The 23136-nt window shown below is 43.0% G+C and overlaps 1 protein-coding gene across 1 annotated transcript in view; it reads right to left on the bottom strand.

The window, feature by feature from the left end:
- The window catches only part of DCHS2 (dachsous cadherin-related 2), a 237902-nt gene that overhangs the window by 51100 nt on the left and 163666 nt on the right, over positions 1-23136 (bottom strand). Inside the window, exons 10-13 of the mRNA XM_089302325.1 lie at positions 22471-22710; positions 13394-13528; positions 12989-13198; positions 7151-8008 (exon numbers count right to left, since the gene is read on the bottom strand). Of these exons, the coding sequence (XP_089158451.1) occupies positions 7151-8008; positions 12989-13198; positions 13394-13528; positions 22471-22710 (1443 nt within the window). The remainder of the gene's footprint in view (positions 1-7150; positions 8009-12988; positions 13199-13393; positions 13529-22470; positions 22711-23136) is intronic.

Genomic DNA, 23136 nt, shown 5'->3' on the forward strand with positions numbered 1-23136 from the left:
TGCTACTGACCTATAGACTAATAGAACACAATATCGAACCTATAAATGAACTTAGATTTATAAAATCAATATATATCTTCAACAGAGATGTCAAGGCTAACAATGGAGTACAGATAGTTTCTTCAACAAATAGTGGCTGGAAAACTGAGTGACCAGATATAAAATAATGAGTTGGACCCTTATTTCATATCATATACAACCCTTCTTTTATATCATATATAAAAATTAACTACACACTCAAAACCATGAAATTCCTGGAAGCAAGCATGAAGAAAAGGGCTCATGACACTGGATTTAGCAATGCTTTCTTGGCTATAACACTGAAAGTGTAGGTAGCAAGTTCAATACAGTCAGATGGGACTACATCCTCAGCAAAGCAAAGCACAGTGTGAAAAATGTTTACAAACTACAAATGTGATGAGGGGCCAATATCCAGAATATCTAACCAAGTTCTGCCACTAAACAAGAAAAAAACCCAAAATATCCTGATTAATGAATGGAAAAAAGACTTGCACATTTCTCTAAAGACAGAGATGGTGTCGAGTTTTCCCTCCCACCTATCCATCATCAAAAACAGCTGAACTGAAATGTTGCTGAGGATGTACAAAATATGGATACATCACTCCTGGTGATAAGACAAGGCATGGAGAATGCATACTCAAAGGGAATCTTTTCCTCAAATTTGAGAAAGCACTAAAATCATGCTTTATTATGGCAATGGTATGCACTGGTATACTTGACTTTGTGCACACCTAAAGAAATAATAGAGGAAACCATAAAATGTCCTATTGACTTTTAATAAGTTTTAGCAAAGGAGAAATGGAAACCACTATATAATTAGTGCATGCAATGAGAACTAAATGAAACTGATTATGTGTGAAATATATATTTTAACGGGATCACAGTTTTATGGGAATATTTTAAGGAACAATTATCTAAAAATTGCTGCATTTAATTATTTTAAAATACACTTATAATAACCTAGAGAAAAGAAGGTGCTAAAGTCATCATTGGCAGTCCCTACTATAATTTACAGGAGACTATATTTAAAACATGAGCTTGAGAATCGTCAGAGTTGCCCAATACTGCATCAGAGCCTATATTTTGCTCATGAACCTGGGGTTGCTGGTCTTCCCGCACTGCCCAGCCATCTGCTGTCCAGGCCGCCACTTCCAGGGTGACACTAAGACTTTAGATTCCCTGGACTTTCAAGAGCCATCCTTATTCTTTCTAGTTTCTGGAACCCAAGGACCCAGCCAGGTTCCTGAGCCTGCATGGGTCAAGGAACAAAGGCTACATGCTATTCCTGTGTGAGAAATCTTCCACTTCGGTTCTAAGATACCCAACATCTTTCCAATTAGCTTAAAAAAAGACAAATGTTTTCAAAACAACTTACATTACATTTCGCTTACAGAAATGTCTTTTAAGATGTTTCTAATTGGCAAATAATATGAGCACAATATTCTAAGACTATTTTAATGATTCCATTTGCCTGTCACAGCAGCTGTGCAGAGAGACATTACTGTCCTCAAAATAATAGGAAACCAGGCTTCAAACAGCCTCAAATAATAGGTGCTAATCAAAAACAAAAACAAAAGAAAGGAAATCCTGATATTCTACTAAATGGTTTGCTTTGATTCTGACTTAAATAAATCCTTGTAATCTTCAAAGTGCCACAAGTCACAAGTGTCCAAATTCCTTCCATGTTGGAAAAAGTGCTCCCTCCTGTCCTGCGGCCCTTCAGCCTCATACTCCTTTCTCTCCCTTCACAGCCCAACTGGTGGGAAACAGAATTCCCTGTCTCCGCCCTGCACCTTGCTATACTCTAACTTCTAAAATAAGATGCTAAAGGATTTCTTCTCTCCCACGTTCTTGATCCTTTCTTAAGTTGCTGAATTCTGTTCAGCTGAGAACACTTTGGATTTCGGGCAGGAAGTGTTATCAGGAGCCGATTCCCTAATACGGATTCTGGGATCAGCTGTGGCTTGTTACAGGCATCGCAAACAGAGTCAACTTGCTCCTGAGAACTTTCTCTCCAGACCCTCTCGGGCCCTCATTTCCCTAATAGTGCCACCCCTTATTGTCTCAGACAAGCCTCCTTTTCTAATGCCAAGATGGCATCCTCAGATCCTCTCAAGTTCCAGCAACCCTAGCTCCACCAGGGTGAGGGACTGCCAACACTGAAGCCCCACTCAGTGGGCAGGGGCCATCTCCTCACTTAAGCTCTGGGGCCAGGCCCAGTCTCAGCTGGTTGTCATCTCCTTTGAGTCCATGTATTACTTAACCTCTGCCCCAAATTAAGCGTGGTTGACTGCTCCCTGCTTCTCCAATGTGCTCCTTTTCTGCTTCTGTAACCATATCCTCTCAGCAATGGTCACTACTACCACAGCACGCCCATCTCAGGCTCCTTGGTAGACACAGTATTTCTCCAACTCCTCTAAAATATTGGCACGACTCCTGATTTTCCCTCTCTTCTTTCTACTCTCACCCTTGGCTGCACATTGGAATCACAAGGAAGCTTCTACCCATTAGTAAATCTGGTTTGTTTTCAAACAGCCTCAGTGAATGGATTGTGTAGGTGGGTGGCCCAAGTTTCAAAGCTTCCCAGGTGTCTCTATGTGTAGCCAGGGTTGAGAACCCTGGGGGTCTTAGCAATCACCAGGTCTTCAAAACCCTGGTGGAGCACATGTCCCAGCTCTCCCTCACTGCTGTGGCTCTATCCAGGCCTTGATTATTGACCATTCATCTCTCTCTCTCCAGACCACTCTTCATGCATCATCAAAGTTGCTTTAGATCACTTGAAGGCCATCACTGTCTCTCTTCTCCATTTGAGTTTCTGAGCAAGCTACTCCCTGGCTGTTGCAGGTGCAGTGCCTTGCTACATGGTAGACTCACCATACTCTGAGTCCCCAGGGTTTTGTACCTGTCATTTGCCCTGCTGGCTCCCACTGTCCCGCCCATCCTTCCCCACCCACTCAGTTTTATTCTCATTTTGCCATGTGACTTTTTTTTTTCTATCTTAGAAGTAATGACTCAATGGTAAAATGATTTCAACATTTGCTGAAGACCTACAAGGAACAAACTTCCTTCTAGTTTTGCTCTTCCTAGTGGGAAGCTTCCCCCAGCTACTTCTGGTGCACCTTCATCTCCAGGTGTTAGACTTACAACTGGGGGTAATAATGATGACAAAGTGCCCACTTGATTATCAAAATTATCTGGGGAGGGAAGAGATTAAATAAATGCTCAGAAACTGAATGTTTACATTATAATTATCTATAGTCACCCTACTGCGCAACAGAACACCAGAGCTTCTCCCTCCTGTCCACACTGCTAACTTAGTTGAGCAGTTAAGAAGCTTGCTAGGATGCCTACATCCCGCAGTGGAGCGCCAGGATTTCATCACTGGCTGTGGCTCTTTATTCCAGCTCCTGTTGATGTGGGCCTTGGGAGGCATCAGTGATGGCTTCAGCGGCTGAGTTCCTGCCCTCCAAGGCGGGAGACCTGGATTGAGTTTCTGGCTCTTAACTTTGGATCCCCGTGCAGCCACTGCGGGCATTTAGAGAGTTCCCAAAGAGAGTGTCTCTGTGTCTCTTGCTCTATCTGCCCCTCAAATAAATACATACATAAATAATATGAACCCTGTTGAGTCTGTATTCAAAACACAATGGTGGGGCTGATGCTGTGATGTAGCGGGTAGTTACCACCTGCAGTGCCTGCATTCCCATATGCCCCTGCCTCTGTGTAACTCTGCCTTTCAAACCAATAAATCTAAAAAAAAAAAAAAAAAAAAAAAAAAAGGTTCAGAGAAGAATGCTACAAAATGGTTCCCTGAACAGGTCTTTTATTTTTAATGATTTACTTATTTATTTGAGAAGCAGAATTATAGAGAGGCAGAGAGAGAGAGAGAGAGGTCTTCCATCACTAGTTCATTCCTCCCACTTGGGGCTGACTCAGAGCCAGGAGCCAGGCAGGAGCTTTCTCCACATCTCCCACATGGGTGCAGGAGCCCAAGCACTTGGACCAATCTCTGCTGTTTTCCCAGGTGCACCAGTAGGGAGCTGGATCAGAAATGGAGTTTCTGGGACTCAAATTATTGATGCCCATATGGGTTGCTGGCACTGCAGGCGAAGGCTTAACCTACTATGCCATAGCACCAGCCCCAGAAACCTTGCCTGAGGTATTAAGAAGCCAAACTAGGAATATGTAAAGCAAAAAGGAACTTCATGAGCAACTGAAGCCCAGACAGTCAACGCAGGCATCATGAAATTCTCCTTGGCAGTGCTGTGTAAACTGTGCCTGAGAAGGGTAACATACTCTGACAATAATCAAAATCTGAATCACATCCTCCTCGCATTTGTACAGTTAGCAAACAACTCCCTGATTGCAGTTTTGGCTTCTTATGCCACAGCTCCCTCACTGACACATGCACCAGGACCCACTCAGGTCGCCTTGGTTCCACAGCTTCCTCACTGACACACACGCACCAGGACCCATTCAGGTTGTGCTGGGGCCACAGTCCCTTACTGACGCACACACACCCAGTGTGACTGAGGTAGCAGCCAGGATTCACTGCATCAACTGCCAATGGTGTGGAAGAAGGCTTTTTCCTCAACAATATTAAGATCTAACTTATTTATTTATTTTTTTGACAGGCAGAGTTAGACAGTGAGAGAGAGACAGAGAGAAAGGTCTTCCTTCCATTGGTTCACCCCCAAAACCGGCGCGCTGCACCGATCCGAAGGCAGGAGCCAGGTGCTTATCCTGGTCTCCCATGCAGGTGCAGGGCCCAAGCACTTGGGCCATCCTCCACTGCACTCCTGGGCCACAGCAGAGAGCTGGACTGGAAGAGGAGCAACTGGGACAGAATCCGGCGCCCTGACCGGGACTAGAACCTGGGGTGCCGGCGCCGCAGGCCAAGTTAGCCAAGGTCTAACTTATTTATCGTACCCTATTAAACGATATTTTACCAGGTGGAGGGCCCTGCGTGTCATCATGGTTTGATTTTTCTTCACATTTTTCAAAGTCTTTTCATCAGGGCCATGTGTAATGGAGAATTTCAATTTCCCCCTCTTGGTAATCCAAGGAAATGCATGAGGTTGTGAGAAGCCCACAGCGGGGACTATGGTGACTGATTCATTTTCATCAGATGACCCAAACATTGCAAGTGAAAAGAAGACATGAAATCTGGCTTCTAGAAGTTTCATTTGAAATGTTGAGTGTATTTAAACATTGTGGGCAACAAGTGGTCTGTCCTTAACTTTGAAAGAGATGCAGGATGATTCAATTCTTTTTCACTCTGGTGGGGGAAGCAGCCAAGCAGGAGGGGTGGTCACAGGCAAAAAGGCAGGGGTCCCCTGGACAAGTTTCCCTGTCACTGGGCTGTAGGGCCAGCCTCAGCCTCATGGGCAGCTGGCATCCTCTGAGTGACTGCAAACACGTGGACGTTTGCTGATTTTAAAGATTCATCTATCAAAGGGGAGCTTTTAAAATGGAAACTCTGCGTTGGTTTAAACAATGGAGGTGTTATGTTTAATGTGGTTAATAGATGCATGCAATGTTAATCAAAGCCTGAACCTTTAGGGTCTCCAACAAGAAAATGTCAAACAAATACAAATGGATTGCAGTTATTTTTAACTTTTCATTTTTCTTAAAAGGTCATGAAAAGTTAAAAGTAGTTTAGAGTGATGAGAATTTATGATAATATACAAAATATAATTCATTCAAGATGTCAAGTGGCACCTATTGATAAGATTTTTGAGCGTCCCACACACAAAAAATTAAGCTTCCAATAGACATATATGTTTCATTTGAAAATAAAGGTTAAAATTGCAAGTGTATCTGAGGAAGAAATGTTATGCTGGCAGCTATAAAATGCCATTGAATAAATTGTATCAAAGCCATTCTAACACTGATCAATAGATTTGCAACCTTTCAAAAATCACTGGAATTCAAAAACAAATAAGGGAAAAATGACCTTTGAGTGTTTGATATGATCTTTCAGCCTGTACTGAATTCCTCTTGTAAAGGAAGCTTTGGCCAGTTGGAACCTCAATGTCTTATGCACATTATCACTGTACATTACAGGGGCCTAGGAAATCCTGACAACCCAGGTACCGGTCAGTTGCATCTAACAAAGATCAATAGCCTCAGGGCTGGCACTGTGGCGTAGCTGGTAAAATTGCCACCTGCAGCGCCGGCATCCCATATGGGAATTGGTTCAAGTCCTGGATGCTCCACTTCCGATCCAGCTCTCTGCTATGGCCTGGGAAAGTAGCAGAAGATGGCCCAAGTGCTTGGGCCCTTGTACCCGCATGGGAAACCTAGAAGAAGGTCTTGGCTCTGGATCGGCACAGCTCTGGCTATTGCAGCCATTTGAGGAGTGAACCAGCAGATGGAAGATCTCTCTCTCTCTCTCTCTCTCTCTCTCTCTCTCTGCCTCTGCCTCTCTGTAACTCTGCCTTTCAAATAAATAAATCTTAAAAAAAAAAAAGAATTGATAGCCTCACAAATGGCCCTTCTTTGTTTCTCCCATCCCAGCTCCTGTTGCATCTGCAGCTTTTAGCTTACCCCTCAGTTTGGACTTTGTATCCTTCACTGATGTCATATTTACTTTTCAGAGAGGGGTCCCAACTCCCTGAGTTCCTGCTGTGTATCCCTGTCTGTGTATTTACAGGAAATGTTCCATTCTTCCTTGAGTGTAAGTTTGAATAAGCAGGTTTTTAAAAGGGTAAACATCAAACTGAATGAAGTAATTCCAACTCTGGGGGAACTAAGAAGGGTGGCTCTGCCCAGGCATCAAGAAAACGCAATGTGAAGCAGGATGAAGGCGTCCCATCCATGCATTCTGCAGTCTTGTGAACGGGTCTTCATGGAAGGCACCCCAGTAGGGTGACAAGCAACCTGGCCTTCAACTTTCTTCTACTCGAATATCTGATCTCAGACCGCACTACCTGTAGCAGTACCGATTTTGACTTTCCAATCCCACAAAGTGGCTGGGCTCGAAATTTTATAACTGAATCTGCAATAGCACTCTTATATATAATCTGCAGTTTAAAGCAGTTGGCCAAAATGGGTACAATATAATACATATATACATACATACATACATACATAAAGACATAAATAAATAAAACCTTGAGGGAACACTCACCTGCCTCACAATTCTCTGTCACAAGCCCTTCATACAGATGCTCACTGAAGGAAATCTTGACATCTTCTCCTTCCATGTGAACGACCAAGAGACCAGTGGTCGTCCTGCTCGGAACTCCTTGATCTGTAACTCTTAACTGCAGCCACATAGGAAACCTTTCCGGGGATGGACTTTGCTGCAGTTGAATTTCTCCTGTATAGTGGTCAATAGAAAACACTGTCTGGGTCTCTGCAAAGCCAAACGTGACGGTTCCATTGGGCCCCAAGTCAAGGTCCTTGGCTCTCAGAATGGCAGCTGTCTGGTTTGGAGCTGACCAGGAGGAGAGAAAAACGTCAAGGGGGTTCTGGTCCCAAACAGGATCGTTGTCATTCACGTCAGTGACACACACAGTGATAAGTACTGTGGTGCTTCTTGAGCCCTGAGTGCTACGGTCCCTGGCCACTGCCTTGAACGTATGCTGAGACCTGGCTTCTCGGTCAAGGGTGTGGCCGGTTCTCACTGTGCCTGCTGTGGGATCAATGGTGAAGGCACCAGAAGCTGCGTCCATCAGAAAATACTCCACTTGCCCATTCAGGCCTTCATCCTCATCCACGGCAGAGAGCACAAGGACCTGCGTCCCCACTTGAGCACCTTCTGTCACTGAGGTCTGGTAATGGAGCGTGGGGAAGGAAGGGCCGTGGTCATTGTCATCCAGAACCCTGATGTGCATCTCCATGGAGGAGCTCCTGGGGGGGACGCCCAGGTCGGAGCACAGGAGGACCAGGGTGAAAGAGCTGATATGCTCCCGGTCCAGAGCCTGAGTGGTTGACAGTTCTCCTGATGTTTCATTAATGGCGAAGTATCCATCAGTATTTCCACCTATTAAACAAGCAAAATGAAAATTCAATTGAACCAAAAAAAAAAAAAAAAAACAGCAGCCCTTTCTAGCTCCATATGCATGTGAATTTCTATTCAAAGAATACCTCCTGATCATTGCATCCTAGCACTTTTGAAGGTACTGGGGACCTAACAGTGAACATGATAAAGTCCCAGACCTTCTGAACGCTTGAAAAAATTCTTATTTTTTTTATTTGAAAGGCAGAGAAACAGAGAGATATGGTGAAGCAGAGAGGGATTCTGCCCTCTTGTTCATGCCCCAAATGTCCACAGCAGCTGGGGAAGGCCAGGCTGGAACCCGAGCCAAGTGTCCCACAAGGCAGAGATGCAGCTCCTTGGGCCACCATCTGCTACTTCTGAGCGTGCGCATGAGCAGAAACCTGGGTCAGACACGGAGGAGCCAGGAGTCAAGCCAGGCACTGCTATGTAGGACATGGGCATCCCAAGTAGTGTCTCAACCACTGTGCCAAATGCTCGCCTCTATGGACTTCTATCAAAGGGATACACAAAATAATATAATTCTGTATGTCTTCACCCAACATGTGCTTTCACTGATTTGCAACAGCAGTGCCTTTTTTTTTTTTTTTTTTTTGCCCATTCCCAAAGACAGAGAGAAAATGAGCTCCCATCTGCTGGTTCACTCTGCTAAGTGGCTGCAGTGGCTCCCAGCCAGCAACTCAATCCAGGTCTCCTACGTGGCTGGCAGGAACCCCACCACTTGAACCTTCATCACGTACCAGTGTTGTTTGCGTGGGCAGCTCCACCTTCATGTTCAAGAGTAACAGATTATAATGACAATCTCCTTGTATATTTCTGAGGGCTTGGCAAAAATGCTTTGTATATATTTCATTTAGTCTTCATAATATTATTCTAAAGATTGGGGTTAACATGCAATATTTGTACATCTTTAGGAAAGAGAGGAGCTGGCAAGCTCCAAACACTAAGAAAAGATAAGGAAACAGAAAGCCTAACTGAGTGGTTGGATCAGTTAATGTGGTGCATGTGTTTAAACACTGCACTGGACTCCATCTACAACTTTTATATTCACATATTTTCCTCGTGGGATTATTAAAACATGTTTTATTGAAATAAAACAAGGGTCAGGGATAAGAAAAAAGATACAATGTTCATTTTTAGATGTCTACCAGAAATGAACAGATTGTGGTAATGTTTTCCAGTGTTGCTCACTACGTATCTTATGCCAATTACACTACTACAGAGAGCTGCCTCTTCTACATTCCCATGGCACTTTGTGCATGAGTTGCAAGACTTCCATAAAAATGAGTGGGACACTTGCCACTTTCTTCCACAAAATAAGCAAGGGCAATGTTTTACTCATCTCTGCACCCTTCAAACAACATACCTTTACTGTATTCCATGGTACTAAATAGAACAAAGGTCAAAATTGAACACAGGGATGAAAAGCTTTCAGACATTTTTAAATAAACCTGAAAGTTAACATGGAAAGATGTGGTTTAGTGGGCCAGTGTGGTGGTACAGTGAGTTAATCTGCCACCTGCGATGCCAGCATCCCATATGGGGGCTGGTTCAAGCCTTGGCTTCTTTAATTCCAATCCAACTTCCTGGTAATGCACCTGGGAAAACAGCAGAAAATGGCCAAGTGCTTGAGGGCCCCTGCCACCCACTGGGAATCCTCAACAGAGTTCCAGGCTCCTGGCTTTGGACTGGCCCAGTTCCAGTCATTGTGGCCATTTGGGGAGAGAAACAGTGGATGGATTATATCTGTCTTTCTCTCTAACTTTGCCTTTCAAATAAATAAATAAATAAATCCATTCTTAAGTAAGATTTGGTTCAAAGATTGGTAAGCCATTTACTTGGATGAAAAGCAGGACAAAAGAGCGAGTATTGGTTCAACAGTGTGGGAACTGAATGGAGTTCAAGTACCAGAGGCATCTGGGGACAGAGAGGAATGGAATTCAGAGAAAAACCAAAGCAACAGCTCATGTTGGGGCTCAGGTTCGGGGTCCTGCATTTACACTTCTAAGACATCCCTACAAAAGCAGAGATAGACAAGTCACATTTCTGTGGTATTTGTAGTCGATAAAGTGATGCACTCCACAAACGTTTAAAGAGCACCAGCTGTCTGCCAAGTATGTGCTTGACTTTGGGACCGTGAGAAGAGTGAGACACGACCCCATTCGCAAGAGTTTATCATTTAGGAGGAAGGCAAGACCGACCTAGACACTAAAGTGAGACGTGACAACAGTATGCACAGCGGGCACTTGGAAACACACAGGAATGACTCACAGCCTTGTGTGAGGTGACCAGGAAATACCTACCAGAAATTGCGACATCAAAGCTCACTCTTAAACTACAGGATTTAGAGAACTCTACTCTCTAAAGAGAAGAGTCTGTGTGAAGTTCTGGAAATAGGAGAAAGCAACAGGCAACGGTTGTTTTAGTGTGACCACAACACAAGGTTCCCTTGGTACTTGCACGTAGAGCAGGGGAGAAGAGAAGACATGAATTGGGGCAGTAAGCAGGCGTCCAATCATAAGATTCTGAGAGTGCCTATTCTGAAATGTATGGGGGAGCCCCAGAAGGGTGTGAGAACACATTGTCATAAATCCACTTTCTGTGTTTAGGAAGAGGACTGAAGCATCAAGGTCAAAGGTCGATGAGATAACAGGAAGTGTAGGAGGCTGTTAGTCATCTGTACTGGAGCAATGAAGAGGTTCTGAAATAATGTGTGCATGGAGGGAGTAGACTCACCCAAACAGAGTAAGAATATAAAACAAGGAAGGAGTAAGGGAGGAAGGATTCAGGACTGGGCTTAGGTCCATGAGTGAAGGGTGTTTAGATCATTTTTTAAAGATTTACCTATTTATCTGAAAGTCAGAGTTACAGAGAGAGAAGGAGAGATAGAGAGATCTTCCATCCTTTGGTTCACTCCCTAGATGGCCACCATGGCCAGGCTGAAGCCAGGAACCAGGATCTTCTTCTGGGTCTCCCACGTGGATGCAGAGGACCGAGTATGAGGCCATCTTTCACTGCTTTTCCCAGGCCATAGCAGGGAGCTTGATTGGGAGTGAAGCAGCCAGGACACAAACTGGATGCCCGAATCACAGGTAGGGAGTCACAGATGGAGGCTTTACCAACTACATCGCAACACCGGGCCCTGTAGGTCGCTCTTAAAATGAAGTGTGCATATGTCTGGGGTTACATTAAGCTCTCCAGGGAGTACCTGGGATCAGGTAGCTTTAAGGTGATTTCTAGAAGTTCAGTTTACATACCCTTGTTGGTAAAATTCTTCACCTAGGATCACAGGGTGTAGCTTCCCCATATTCACCTTTACAACCGCCCTTCTCACAAACTAAAAAAGAGCCTCAACTTTCACCCAAGTAAATGGCTGCCAGGTTAAGGGGGCATTCCCAAAGTTGGCGTTGGATATGGAAATAGTCACTAACTTCAATGCCCAGGGAAAACCATCCTTTCTTGGTTAGGAGAGTCTTTGCGCTCAACTAAATCCCAGGACCTATTCAAATTTCTAAGGAGTAACCATATGAAGTGAAAGATAAGATGATTCATTGAATATTTCGAACATGTAACTCAGAAGGAATTCAAGGACTAAATATACTTCTGTAACAATAATCTTTTCCCCATTTTAAAAAATATGATCAAAGACTCTCCATGCTTAATAAAGAAAAACAGCGACAGACTTGGTGTTGTACCTTGTCTTACTCTAGCAGACAGGAGTTCCCAGATTCATAAACTACTTGGAAAAATTAACTCATCAGTCTCATGAAGAAATGTATTACTGGGGCCAGCACTGTGGTGTAGCGGGTAAAGCCGCCACCTGCAGTGTCGGCATCCCATATGGGTGCTGGTTCAAGTCCCAGCTGCTCCACTTCTGAAACAGTTCTTTGCTACGGTTTAGGAAAGCAGTAGAAGATGGCCCAAGTCCTTGGGCCCCTGAACTCATGTGGGAAACTTGGAAGAAGCTCCTGGCTCCTGACTTTGGATTGGTGCAGCTCTGGTGATTGCAGCCATCTGGGGAGTGAGCCAGTGGATGGAAGACCTCTCTCTTTCTGCCTCCACCTCTCTGTAACTCTGCCTTTCAAATAAATAAATAAATCTTAAAAAATGCATTTCCAATTCAACTTTACTTTTTACATCATTAATTTATCAAAATTTGAAATATAATTTTGCTATTTCAATCTTATAGCAATTATAATAATTTAATCCAAAATAATTTTGAAACTTGGACCCTATAGTCTCTGGAAAAATCTTAAAAATCTTAAATTTCTCTTTCTCTTTCTGTTCCGCCACCATCCCTGCCCCACCCTGTAATTCTGCATTCCAAATAAATAAATTTTTTTAAGCATAACATGGGAGCCTGCGCTGTGGCATAGCAGGTTAAGCCCATGTCTGCAGTTCCAGCATCCCATATGGGCACCAATTTCAGACCCAGCTGCTCTTCTGATCCAGCTCTCTGCTATGGCCTGGGAAAGCAGTAGATGGTCCAAGTGCTTGGACCCCTGCACCTGTGTGGGAGACCCAGAAGAAGCTCCTGGCTTCTGGCTTCAGATTGGTCCAGTCCTGGCCGTGCAGCCATTTTGGGAGTGAACCAGTGGATGGAAGATCTCTCTGCCTCTGCCTATCTGTAATTCTGCCTTTCGAATGAATGAATGAATGAATGAATCATAATGCAAACAAGCAAGTCTATGAATGATACTAAATGAAGAGAAGCTACCTGTTCCATCTGTACACCACTAATGTCAGCATAGGAGAAAAGGTTAAAGGAGTTCTCAAGGGCAGAGTTTTAAGAACTGAGGAGTCAGGGCGGCTGTGTGAAGGAGATCCTTTCAGTTCTTACAGAGCATGTACTTTTTATGAAAATGCAGCAGGTAAGTTAGCAAATACAGAACAGCCACCACATAGGGTGTGTGTCAATCCCGTTGGGATGGGGAGGGAGGGAAATTATAATTGCAAAGTACTTACCAATTATGTGATAGGTGACAGCTCCATTATTGCCAGCATCCATATCAGAGGCTAAAACGGTATAGACTACCCCTGGCTCTCGGTTTTCCGGAATCTCAATGGCATGACTGGGGACGATGAACTCTGGGGCATGGTCATTTACATCTTCAATGGTGCAGAGAACTGTGGTGGTGCCAGACAATGAAGGGACACCCCCGTCCCGCGCAAGTACTGATGGGAACACAAAGATGGCATGGATTGTGCTCATTAATTCATACCCAAAATATATTGTTCTAATGAGACAGCATCAGATTACACTAATCGAGTGGTGCCAGGTCCATCAAATTTTATGTAAAGACATCCACTGAAATGTAAAATTTCACCACTCAACTTTTTGGTTTTGAGCACACTCAAAATATCTCTTACCTCGAAGGATGAAAACTTGCTGAACTTCTCTGTCAAACGTCGTGGTTGTCACTACTTCTCCAGTGTCAGGATTTATCTCAAATGAGTCAAATGAAGTCCCTGGCATGATTTCAAACCGAAGCTTGGAACTGATGCCTTTAGGAACACATCAAGAAAACCATATTATGCCTAGGGAATCTATCTGATTATTTTGCTATTCCTTTTTCTTTTTTTAATGTGTTAGTACATAGGTGAATAAAGTGGGATTCTTAAATAGCCTTCAGAATAAGATTTAAAAAAAAAGCTCTTTGACTGCTCTTGCTAAACAAAAGCCTCATGAGCTAAACTACTTGATTTGTAAAAGTCTTAAGAGACTTACCCACATTGAATGCTTAGGATTTTTTCCCTCCCATAAAAATTTTCTTATGACTATGCAATTCTATAACATATTCCTAATTACTCCTCTTAACACTCCTGATTGGCACTTGATAACACAAATGCAAGCTTGTAGGGCAAATGACAATTTCTGTGGATTGACCCTGTACTTAAAAGTCCATGCTCAGAGGCTGGTGTTGTGGTGTAGCTGGTAAAGCCACTGCCTGCAATGCCAGCACCCCATGTGGAAGCCAGTTTATGTCCTGGCTGCTCCATTTCCTATCCTGCTCCCTGCTAATGTGCCTGGGAAAAGCAGTGAAAGATGGCCTAAGTGTTTGGGGCCCTGGCACTCATGTGGAAAACCTCAATGAAGCTCCTGGCTCCTGGCTTCTGCCTGGCCTAATCCTGGCTGTTGCAGCCATCTGGGAAGTGATCCAGTGGATGAAGATCTCTCTGTCTCTCCCTCTCCCTCTCTCTGTAACTCTCCTTTCAAATAAATAAATAACTCTTTTAAAAAGTCCATGCTTCGGGGCCAGCACTGTGGCATAGCGGTTAAAGACACCACCTGCAGTGCCAGCATCCCATATGGGCACCAGTTCAAGTCCCTGCTGCTCCACTTCCCATCCCCCTCTCTGCTATGGCCTGGGAAAGCAGTGGAAGATGGCCCAAGTGCTTGGGCCCCTACACCACGTGGGAGACCTGGAAGAAGCTCCTAGCTCCTGGGTTGGGATAGGTGCAGCCAACTGGGGAGTGAACCAGCAGATGGAAGACCTCTCTCTCTGCCTTTCCTTCTCTCTCTGTGTAACTCTTTCAAATAAATAAATCTTTTTTTAAAAAAAATTTTTTGACAGGCAGAGTGGACAGTGAGAAAGAGAGAGACAGAGAGAAAGGTTTTCCTTTTGTCGTTGGTGCACCCTCCAATGGTCGCCACGGCCGGTGCACTGCGCTGATCCGAAGCCAGGAGCCAGGTGCTTCTCCTGGTCTCCCATGAGGGTACAGGGACCAAGCACTTGGGCCATCCTCCACTGCACTCCCGGGCCACAGAAGAGAGCTGGCCTGGAAGAGGGGCAACCGGGACAGAAACCGGCGCCCCGACCAGGACTAGAACCCGGGGTGCTGGCACCGCTGGGCGGAGGATTAGCCTATTGAGCCGTGGCACCGGCCAATAAATAAATCTAAAAAAATTTTTTTAAAAAGTTGATGCTCAGTTATAGGGCTCTTTTCTTCAGATGCAAGTATACAGAGTTGTTTATTGCTTTTTCTTTTGTTTTCTACTCAGTGCTCAGCCTCCTAACTTCAGTGAGCAATGTGGCACCACATTATGATGCATTTTGAAAACATCTCTTCCTGTATTCTCATGGTTTCAGCTAGTGCCTTGTTTCTTCTTCACACCCCTATAATCATCCAGAACATGACATCATCAAACTCAAGCACTCAGAAAATAGAAGACAGATTTTATGGTCTCCTTCCTTCACCTCAGTAAAATTGGAGCTCTGCATCTCTAGCTATGTAGTGACAGACAAGCCCCTCAGTGAGGGATATGCATGTGTGTGTACACATACAGATGAGGGCACCTTAAAAGTTTGTGGAAAATGGAATTTAGTTTATTTTTAGTGTACCAAATTTTGAAATCCATGCATAGTCTATCACCGGCGTTTTCCACGCATTTTTTGCAGCACCTGCAGTTCCACTTCTCGCCTCTGGAACATCTCTCCAGGATCCACTTCTTCCCCAACCCAGTCCAGCCCACGGAACCAACACTTTAGCAAGCTTGCTTGTTTGAACAGGTTCTGCAGCCTTGTGTCAAAGATTCCCAGCAAAGCCTCAGGCCAGCATCGTCTGAACATCTCTGCTTTCTTGGGCAGCCAACAGTTGACTGGGGCAGGAGAAAACTTCACAAGATGTGGACTGAGGCTCATGGAAGATCATTGTCAGCTGGCAATCTTCCCACATCTCTTGGTCTCCTCTTGGCCATTCAGGTCTCCTACCTGAACCCCTCCTGGCTCATGCCCACAGATTACGTCTCTTCCTACACCCCAGATAGGAAGGAGGCAATGGCAAAGGACGTGCTCAGCCTTCTACATCTATCCTCAACTCTACCCTTGCTTTCCGTCTCAGCTAGCAAAAGTAATTCTTCAAATACACTCCCTAGGAATTTTCCTGTCCATTCTGATCTTTCTCCTAAAAATTTCCCCTAGGTTATATTCTTCCTTAGCAATAGGAATTAGGCTGCCCCTTCCTCTTTATAGTTAAATTCCTTTTCAAAGTGATAACCATTCTCTGTAGCTATCTTCAAATCAAAGCTCTTCCTAGTTTCTATTTCTACAGTGATCAGCGACAACTTGGTTATAAAATTGCTGGCCACTTCCACCTTCTGTCTGAAGCTGTTGTTTAAAAAGACAGAAAGGCAGGGAAGGAAGAAGCAGGGGAGCAGCAGTACAAAACAGAAACCAAAGTTTAGAAAAATATTTTGGGTTTCTCTATGACATATCTTTCTCTGACTTTCTGGAGTGGAGTCCTTGAGTCTTTTTGTGTATTAAAAACTGGTTTTCTGGCCATCACTTCATTGTCATGTCATAATATACATTCATTCTAGATTCTTCCCAATCTGATGGCTTCTATTTGCTCCCATATGCACATAACACCTGAGCACTGGGCTTCAGTTATTCATTTTGTTGACTGATTCATTCCTTAGTGTGTTCATTTATGCAATGCACATGTGCATCTGGGTTCCAGGCACAGGAAAGAGATCACAGAATAATAAGTTACCTAGGTCATCAGAGGTGCCCTCTAGTGGGGGATACAATTAATTCAACGAGTTGACAGAATGCATGACCAAATACATGAAATCACTGGGGAAGTGGATCAAGGAAGGCTTATCTCAGGTGCAGTGTGTTCATTAGTTATCTCATTCAACAACCATATGTAGAGTGATGTTAGGTGCCAAAGGACCAAGCCAAGTGCTAAGTACATGGCTGCAGATAAGATAACCAATTGTCTACCCTCCTGGGAATGAGAGTATGGCATGGAAAACAGAGAAACAACTTGGATTCTACGTAAATTCAGTTGCCTTCTATGTAACCTGAGATCCTAAAGATGAATAAGAGCTAATGAAATGAGGGAAGGGTGTTGGAATGCACTCCAACTACAATTCTGATAAGTACTGAATGATTTCAGTCATTTGTAACCAAGTTGATCTCACAGAGGTACAGATTAGGAGGTAGAAAGGGATGGGAAGAAGCTGATTAACTCAGACAGGAGAAGTCCTGTATTCTACTGAGGAGCGGGATGATTATAGATAATGATAATATACTGTGCATTTTCTTAAAAATAAACACTGGAAGAAAGGATTTTGAGTGTTTTCTCATAAGGAAATGATACGTATTTGGGGAGATAGATATGTTTATAGCGATTTGAACATTACACAATGCATGCATGTATTGAAACATCATAGGGTTCCCCATAAATATGACAATTATGTGCAAATACATAACATCTGAACACCTTACCACAGCCTACAGCACCCCAGATACTGTGGCTGTTGCTTATTTCCCCAACAGCTTCTCACGAACTTGCTCCCCTGCGTTACTCCTGGCTCAGTGGCTTCCCTCCTGTTCAAATGGGCCAAGTGTCTTCCGGTTGGGGTCCGTGGTCACAGTGCCCTCTGCCTGCTCCTCTGTCTGTTATTCACACGGAGCGCTAGCTTTTAAACTCTTGCCTCCCAGACTTCAATCCATTCCTCTATCCTCTTTGTTGTGACGTGGGGCTCTGGGAACGTGCAGACTGCAGTTCCTCGTGGCCAGCAGGGGTCTCCATCCCCCAGGAACAATTGGCCACAGAGACACTAGGAAACTGAGAGACAGAGAGGGAGGAAGCAGGTTTTCCTTCCTCCTGGTTGCTGTGGTCCCTATCTGCAATGCTCATCAGCCTCTTCCAGGCACTCCCAGAACGAGGATCTGCAAGGCCTCCTCTCTCATTTTCTTCCTCGGTTCTGAGGATCCAAACCTCCCCTTGTCTCCAGGAACTAGTGGCAGAGGAGCTTCCTGGAGTCACTCTTCTGAATTACCCTGGGGTCCTCTTTTGGCTTACTCCGTTATCTAACACATGCACTGCAGCCTCTGGAGTTCCTGACCAGATGATCGGTAGGGGGTCTGCACCAGCTGTGGGTCTCAGGTAGCAGGGATTCTAGTGCTGCTTTGCTTGTGTCTTTGGTCTTAATGCAGTGCAGTGCTCCTTGCCTTGGGCAATAGAATACTGGTGACACAGGTGATAGTTTAATTAATCTTGATGACACACAATAGAATACTGAGTTACCAGTATTCTATTGTGTGTCATCAAGATTAATTAAACTATCACCTGTGTTTGGGATAAAAGAATTGGGGTCCTTCAATAAAGAACTTAACTTAAAGGACTCAGGTTCCTTAGAGACCCAAATGGCATTGACATTGGTCACGTGATGGTAAAAAAAGCATTATTTGGGGGTCATCCAAAAGCACACAGGAAATGTGTAGTGTGAAAAAAATCTGCATGGATTTAAAAAATTTTTTGCATGGAAATAAACTTATTCTTTAACCCCATTTTCCCCCAATTTTTTGAAATGTCCTCATATGCTATAGAATGACTGCTTTTGAATGTATGAGAATCTTAAATAAAATTACAAGGTGATGCTTTACACCTGCAGCTCAGGTCACAGTTGGAGACCAGGAAGTTTCACTGGGAATCCTAGAATTAATCTCTCTGATGATCACACCCAAAATGAGTGACAGATTCAACAGGCACCTTGTTAAGGTATGCCTATTCACATGAACAGAGATAACCAGTGTCAGACTGCAACATACTGCATTGCAGCCAAGTTCAAATCCAACTCAGTCAGAAGAGTAGCAAGATTTTTCTAACTTTCACTGGCATAAACCTGGGGAATCTAATTTCCCATGAGGGTAAAGCTACATGCCTACTAGATGCTTTACAATGGCTACAACAAGGAATTCCTATTGGCTACATTTCATTAATTTTAAGACACTTTTTATCAGATGTTGACATTTCTGAAATGAATCTTATAACTAATAGTGTCTCAGATTCAATGAACTGCTGAGATTCTCTTCAGTTCTAAGTGTAGGCTTAAATTGCAGTTGTGCGAGTAAGGTAACCCTCTGTATATCCTTTGGAATTTGTTAAAAGATAAAGAATAAGGATGTTTAGCTATGAGAATGCACAGTATTTTGTTAAAATAATCTCGGCACAGTGGGTTAAGTCACTGCTTGTAACACCAGCATTCCCATATTAGAGCACCAATTTGAGTCCTAGCTGCTCTGCTTCTGATCCAGCTCCCTGCTAATTTGTCAGGGAAGGCGGTGGAAGGCAGTTCATGTACTTGGGTGCCTGCTACCCATGTAGAACACCCAGACGAAATTCCAGACTCCAGGGCCCAGCAGTTGTGGCCACTTGGGGAGTGAAACAGCAGGTTGAAGATCTCTCTCTCACTCTCGTGCTCTTTCAAATAAATATATAAAAGAAAAAATAAATTAATAAATCTTTAAGAAAAAAAAAAGCCCTCTCACACCAGTAACCACTCAAGTTGGCTGTTCTGTTTAATGTTTACAATCCATGCCTCTAGGGAGTGATGTTTTCCCTGTGTCACCTACTCAGGCAATATGTCCATCAAGTGGGTCTCGTATCCTTAGAACTGATTTCCACACGTGCTTGTATGCCTAGCACAGTGTGCGACCACCATGGAAACCAGATGTACAGTCTATTCAACAAGACCCCCAGAAGAATACATTTTCTGAAATGGAGAGAAACAGCACATTAACTGATTCTAAATTTCCATAGGAGAATGCAGCGTTCAATAACGCTGCAGTCACGGAGGGGGATGGAGCAAATTTAAGGGCCAGTCATGAATCTTCTTCCCTGCTGGGGCACCCTTTTCTCCAGGGAGCAGGAGAGGGGTGTGCGGGGTTGATATTTTCTCACCAACAATGGAGCTCTTGTTGGTGGCACCAAATGCTGTAGCAGTTTTAATACCTTAGTTAAAATCTGGCAGTTGTTTTTTTTTTTTTTTTCCTTTTTAATACAAGCAGAGACTCCTGTTAGAATTAGTGTGAGTCATACACCATAAACATTCAGCGCTCAAATCCCTGTGGGTTTGGAGCGCCGAACGCCGCTGTACACTCAGTGTTTGCAACTGCGATGCAGAATGCCTGAAAACATATGTTACGCTCTCTAGCATCAAGTAACGGTACAGTATTCTAAAAAAAATACATACTATAAAGTAAACCATTCATAAATTCCAACGTGATGCCAGTTATGTTAAAATGTTGACTACATCATTTAATTCTCATGCATAATCCTATTTCATTGTTTCAACCAAATAACAAAAAAAAATCTAGGGAAAAATATATTCAAAAGCACACGCATACACACAAGTATTCACATGTATTTATGTAACCACCTGCTTAACAGATCTGGCCTCATTAAAAATACTGAGATTTCCAGGAATTCAAAATCGTCTCCAACACATGTAAGGGTACATGGGACTTAGGAGAGCAAAGATGTTCGTGTGTATTTTCAAACAGCCAAGCCAGAAAAACAATAATTTTGCATCTAAATTCTCAGCTGGCAAACTGTACTCTCTAGAATAATGAACTTTCAATTCAATTATAATTAACAGGCTATAGACTTTCACTCTAAACAGAACAACACTAAGAGTAGGCAACTTGAAGGCAGAAATCAGAAACGCATATTCATGATAATCACTCATAGCTGATATGTGCAGAAATTTAAGAGAAATGCCTTTCTCCCTCTTCAAACATTAAAGCAAAAGAAAATCTGTCAGTTAGGATTCATTACAGAAAAATAAAATGTCTAAAATAAAGTAAGGCCAAGGAGAAGCATTTTCATATACCTTAATGAGTGTTAAGTCACAGAAGAGCAACAGACTCAGTATTTGATGGTGATTTGAAAAGTTCATGAGAAAATGGAATCGAAATTATGTTAAATTTCAATGTAGGGGGAAAAATGTGAAATCCTATGCATAGGTAGGGTTTTCAAAAAGTTTATAGAAAATGCATATTAAGAAAAAAAAACAATGCATGGATTTCAAAATTGTTTACAACAACGTAAATTTAGTTTTACTTCCCATACTTTGGACAGTGGTTTTCATGTTGCCGAGAGCCCTGGGTGGGTCTGCTGACCACAGAGACTGCTCCAAGAGAACTTTGCTGCACTGACATCACTGTGGAACACAAAGCTTGTGTATGCTCACCACTGCTTCAAACACCTTCACGACGAAGGCTGCCAGAAATGTGCTACAGAAATTCTTTAAGCACAGATTGGGATACAAACTTGTTAGCATGTTCTAGTCATGTGTCTTGGTGCACACTGAGAAAAATTCTTTGTTCATACTGCCCCACTCTGGTCAAAAAGGAGAAAATTAGGTCGGCCCTTGAAAGTGTTTCTAGCATTACACGCAAATTCATGTAAAAGGTGTCTCATTAAAAGATGATGTTTTCCAAATGGGAAAAGGATCCGGAGGTATGTAATTTAGTCTAAAAGTGCCAGCAAATGTGCCTTTTACCTCTTTGATTAACAAGTAAGGGGGAAATATGACTGTTAACACCATTAATTCCACAGACATACCTATTACATATACCTATTACAATTCTTGTGTAAGAACAGAACATAATATATCAATGCATAATGCTACCTACATCTACGAATGTAAATTTTAAAAGACTACCTTATCAGACCATGCATATGATTTCAGATGTGAAAATACAGAAAATGCTATGATTAGGAAGCACCACATTATAATTATTATTGTTTTATCTCAAATAGAAATGACATAGCATTAAAGCTACTGAAATTCAAATGCCAAAAATGTCACAATGATATTGAAAAGCCAGCCTAAGAAATTTATAAATTCCTAGTCAGAGTAGCTGTTTGATTCTAAGTTGTTTATCTGGATCTAGTAGTTAATGATGATAATAACAGAGTAAGAGGAGGAGGAGGAGGTAGAGGAGGAGGAGGAGGAGTGGTAGCAATAGTGATGGCAGAGGGCAGCATTTATTACCCATTTGTTGTGCCAAGCACTTGTCTATACTCTATACATGTATTATTAACTCATTCACCTTCATAACGGAACTACAAATTGGGCTCTGCTCTTATCGCCATTTTACAGACAAGTAGAACAACAGACAGAATTGGTAACCTGATCAATGTTATGCGACTTAAATAAGTGGCAATTCTAGGATTCAAACGCAGGCAGCTGATAGCTGAGAAAACAAACTAAAACAAAAGCAAAGGCCCAGGCAGTCTGATGAGGGCACCCCAGTTCTTCCATTATGCTGTATATAAATATGGAAAGGTAAGAGTCACTTACCTTCATTGCTCAATGTTTCTATTTCACCAAGAACAATACGCAATGCTTTGTCTATACTTCTGCTTACTGTCAAAATCATATCAATAAGCTACATGTTAATTAAGTGTGTAACACTCTAACATAATAATAAAGACCAGTATAAGCAAACGCTATATAAGAGCACACATTATCTTTATGTGTATATGTGTTATCATATGTATACAAGGGAAAAAAGTGTTTAAAGTCTGAGATAAAAGCAGCTGTTCATTTTTTTTCTGGGCCATAACTGCTTTAAATTATGCCAGTTAAGACCCTTGAGTGTTTTTCATTTAGTACTAATGACCTACTTGCCACCTTTTTAAATTACCTGAATCTCCATCCACAGCTTCAACCCGTGTGACAAATTCACCTGGACTTTGATTTTCTTTAACTGAAGCTTCATACACACGCTGCTTAAACACTGGTGCCTCATCATTTACATCGAGCACGGTGATGGTCAAGGTCTGGGAGGAGGAGAGAGCAGGGATGCCATTGTCCAGCGCCAGCAGGGTCAGTGTGTGCTGACTTGTAGTTTCATAATCCAAGGGGCAGGCGGTGGTCAGTAAGCCTGTTTGGAAAGAGAAGAGAGGCAGTATGTAACGAGTCTTCTTTATAGACGTCAAGCTTACTTCCCCTTATCTTTTACTTGATAATGATTCCGATGTTTATTTGGTAAAGAATGAATCACACTAAACTTATACATTAGTAGAATAAAATGTTAATGTCTTTAGTTTGAAAAGTCACCCCAAGGGGCCAGCATTGAGTACAGGGGTTAAGTCCCTCTAGGAATGCCCACATCCCACATGGGAGTGCCTGTTTTGAGCACTGGCTACGTGGTTTCTGGCAATGTGCTTCCTAGGAAGTAGCAGGTAATGGCCCAAGTATTTGGATCCCTGTGTCCTATATAGGAGACCCAGATGCAGTTCCTGGCTCCTCGTTTCAGCCTGGCTATCTTGGCTGTGGTGGGCATTTGGGGAGTGAACCACTGAATGGA

This window comes from Oryctolagus cuniculus, chromosome 8, assembly GCF_051225735.1.
Source record: "Oryctolagus cuniculus isolate XC-2025 breed Fujian yellow rabbit chromosome 8, ASM5122573v1, whole genome shotgun sequence".
NCBI classification, from domain to species: domain Eukaryota; kingdom Metazoa; phylum Chordata; class Mammalia; order Lagomorpha; family Leporidae; genus Oryctolagus; species Oryctolagus cuniculus.